Source organism: Aspergillus nomiae (assembly GCF_001204775.2).
Source record: "Aspergillus nomiae NRRL 13137 chromosome Unknown contig00874, whole genome shotgun sequence".
Classification (NCBI taxonomy): domain Eukaryota; kingdom Fungi; phylum Ascomycota; class Eurotiomycetes; order Eurotiales; family Aspergillaceae; genus Aspergillus; species Aspergillus nomiae.
In genome coordinates this window covers 1-2,540 of record NW_015378929.1, presented here as the reverse complement: position 1 = coordinate 2,540, position 2,540 = coordinate 1, and the positions used below count along the sequence as shown (strand labels likewise).

At 52.8% G+C, this 2,540-nt stretch overlaps 1 protein-coding gene across 1 annotated transcript; it reads left to right on the top strand.

Annotated features, from left to right (window-relative positions):
- Window positions 1-914: 914 nt before the first annotated feature.
- ANOM_011757 (RNP domain protein) lies at window positions 915-2,538 on the top strand (the record flags this gene model as incomplete). The annotated part of the gene is made up of 6 exons (XM_015557013.1): window positions 915-1,395; window positions 1,494-1,560; window positions 1,754-1,847; window positions 1,907-2,038; window positions 2,117-2,168; window positions 2,276-2,538. Coding segments are annotated over 6 exons (1,089 nt in total), but the record flags the coding sequence as incomplete, so codon positions are not given.
- Window positions 2,539-2,540: the final 2 nt, after the last annotated feature.

Sequence of the window (2,540 nt, the reverse complement as noted above, 5' to 3'; positions counted from 1 at the left end):
TGTTTTTTTTTTCGTTTTCTTTTTCTTTTTTATCCTGCTGCTTTGCTTTTTTATTCTTCCCTCACACCCCGCCGTTACCCTCCTTTACCTCTTCTCTCTCTCTCTCAACATCTTCCTTCTCTCTCCTCTCTCTCCGACTCTCTAAATTGTTCCTCTGTTCTTGAATCCCCCGTCCGCGTCATCACTGGTATTTCTTTATCTTCTTACTTCGATCTCCTCGTGCTCTAAGGATCGTCAAACTTGTTGCTTACATTTAAGGTATAATCTGCAGCTGACGTTTACCGACCATATCAAGTAAGTATTGTCCCTCCACACCGTTCGCGAAATCTTGCATCGGTTTGCTACATCCTTCATGGTTTTATTTTCTAAACGATCTGCCCTTTTCTCTTTTTCTTTGCCCTGCCTGATGTTGTTGTATTTTCTTGGTTTTGCGCAATATTTGGTCCACCCCAGAAACCACCACCGATCCGTACCAGTTGGGAGGTGACCATGGCTAGAGGGTTCCAACTATACCAGCCGGTTTGGGACGGTAGACGTTGGGACTCCAGATATCACCCGCGTTGGTATTCACGGTGGGAGTTTCCTAGCTCACATGAAACGGTTGTCTCTGGTGTTTTTGTTTGTTTTCTTTTCCTTTGATATGATTTATTTTTCCTTTGTCTTTTATCACGAAAGACACCCTGGTGGCAGTGCATTAGCTTCAGGTCTGAAGGAAACTCCCCACCTGTCTTCGCGGGTCCCGTCCTCCGGGTCCTCCAGTCTTACTCCGTTGCTTTGTTAAGCGCCCGTCCCCGTCCCCGTCACCTGACTTGGGCTTTCTCCTCTCCCGGAATTCAATGGTGTGAAGGCTGCCTTCGGTCCCAAGGTGTCGGAACACCCAATTGCAACCCTGGAAAGCCACCGCGCAGATCTCGTTCTCCATTCACTCGCCGTCATACTTTTCTAGCCATTCCTATCCTCTTTTCTTTCTTTTTCCTTTTCTCCTCTTTTCTCCCTCCCCATCCGTGTCGATGCCGGCCGATTACTACGATACTGACCACGCGCAGCGCGAGAGGTCTCGTTCACCCCGACGTCGTTCGCGCAGCCCTCGACGTAGCCGTCGCTCTTATTCGCCTCGGAGTCGCTCTCGGAGTCGTGACGATTATCGCCGCAGTGAACGCCGTTCCCGTTCGCCTATGAGTACTGCACCAGGCCCCTCTGGAGGACATTCGAGTTCTGGTTACGGCGGACGCAGCAGCTACCCGCCGCCTCCGAGATCGTTTGAGGACCGCGCTGTCGCCAAAGAACAAATGATGCAAGCAGTGCGCGAGTCTTCCCAACAAGACCGTCGGGTCTATGTGGGAAACCTTTCCTACGATGTCAAGTGGCATCACTTGAAAGACTTTATGAGACAGGGTGAGCAGGGTCATATTGTGTCGGATGTGTGATGCGCTTTTTGTTGGATTGGAATCCGTGGCTGACTTGGAGGGGGACTATCTTTCCGCGCCCTACAGCTGGTGAGGTCATCTTTGCCGACGTCTTATTACTTCCCAATGGAATGTCGAAGGTGGGCGCCAATGCGTAGTGTGGCTGGTTCCTTTTTCCCCTTTGTGTTTCTGGCTTTTTTTTCCATTTCCCCTTGTTGGTTCGTTTTGATGGACTGTTTGGGTTGACGGGCTGGGCCTGGCCGTCCGGGATACTGTAGGGATGCGGGTATGTTTCTACACGACGCCCCGTTATGTTCACCTCGAAGGCATTACTGATCGTTGAGTAGGATTGTGGAATACGCGACCAGGGAGCAAGCGCAAAATGCGGTCAACACGCTCAGCAACCAGAACCTTATGGGCCGTCTAGTCTACGTTCGCGAGGTATGTCGAGCCCTTCAATACCTCCCTAGCGGGCTCTCCCATATGCTGACAGGTCTCAGGACCGTGAACCCGAACCTCGTTTCACCGGTGGCCCTTCTCGTGGGGATTTCGGCGGCGGTGGCGGCGGCCGCGGCGGTTTTGGTGGTGGTTACGGTGGTGGAGCTGGCGGAAGACAGCTCTACGTGTCCAATGTTTGTTGCCCCCCTCCTCTTACCTTGGATGTAATGCGATATCACCCACGGCAGAGATATTGACTTAGGCGCGTTTAGCTTCCATTCAATGTTGGCTGGCAGGACCTGAAGGATCTTTTCCGCCAAGCAGGTAAGTGCAATACAGAGGCGTCCCTCCAAACAGCCTCGTTTGCAAACCTTCACTCCCATTCTGTATCCGGAATTTGAATCCGTGATTGACCCAAGAACACTTTACAGCTCAGCAAGGCGGCGTCGTCCGTGCCGATGTTCATACCGATGCTACCGGACGTCCCAAGGGCTCCGGCATTGTCGCCTTTGAATCTCCTGAGGATGCCCGTAATGCTATCCAACAGTTCAATGGCTACGACTGGCAGGGTCGGTCTTTGGAGGTTCGTGAGGATCGCTTTGCCGGTGCCGGACCGGGTGGATTTGGAGGCCGCGGTGGCTTCGGTGGTGGATTCGGTGGTCGCGGTGGCGGCTTCGGTGGTCGGGGCGGCTTCGG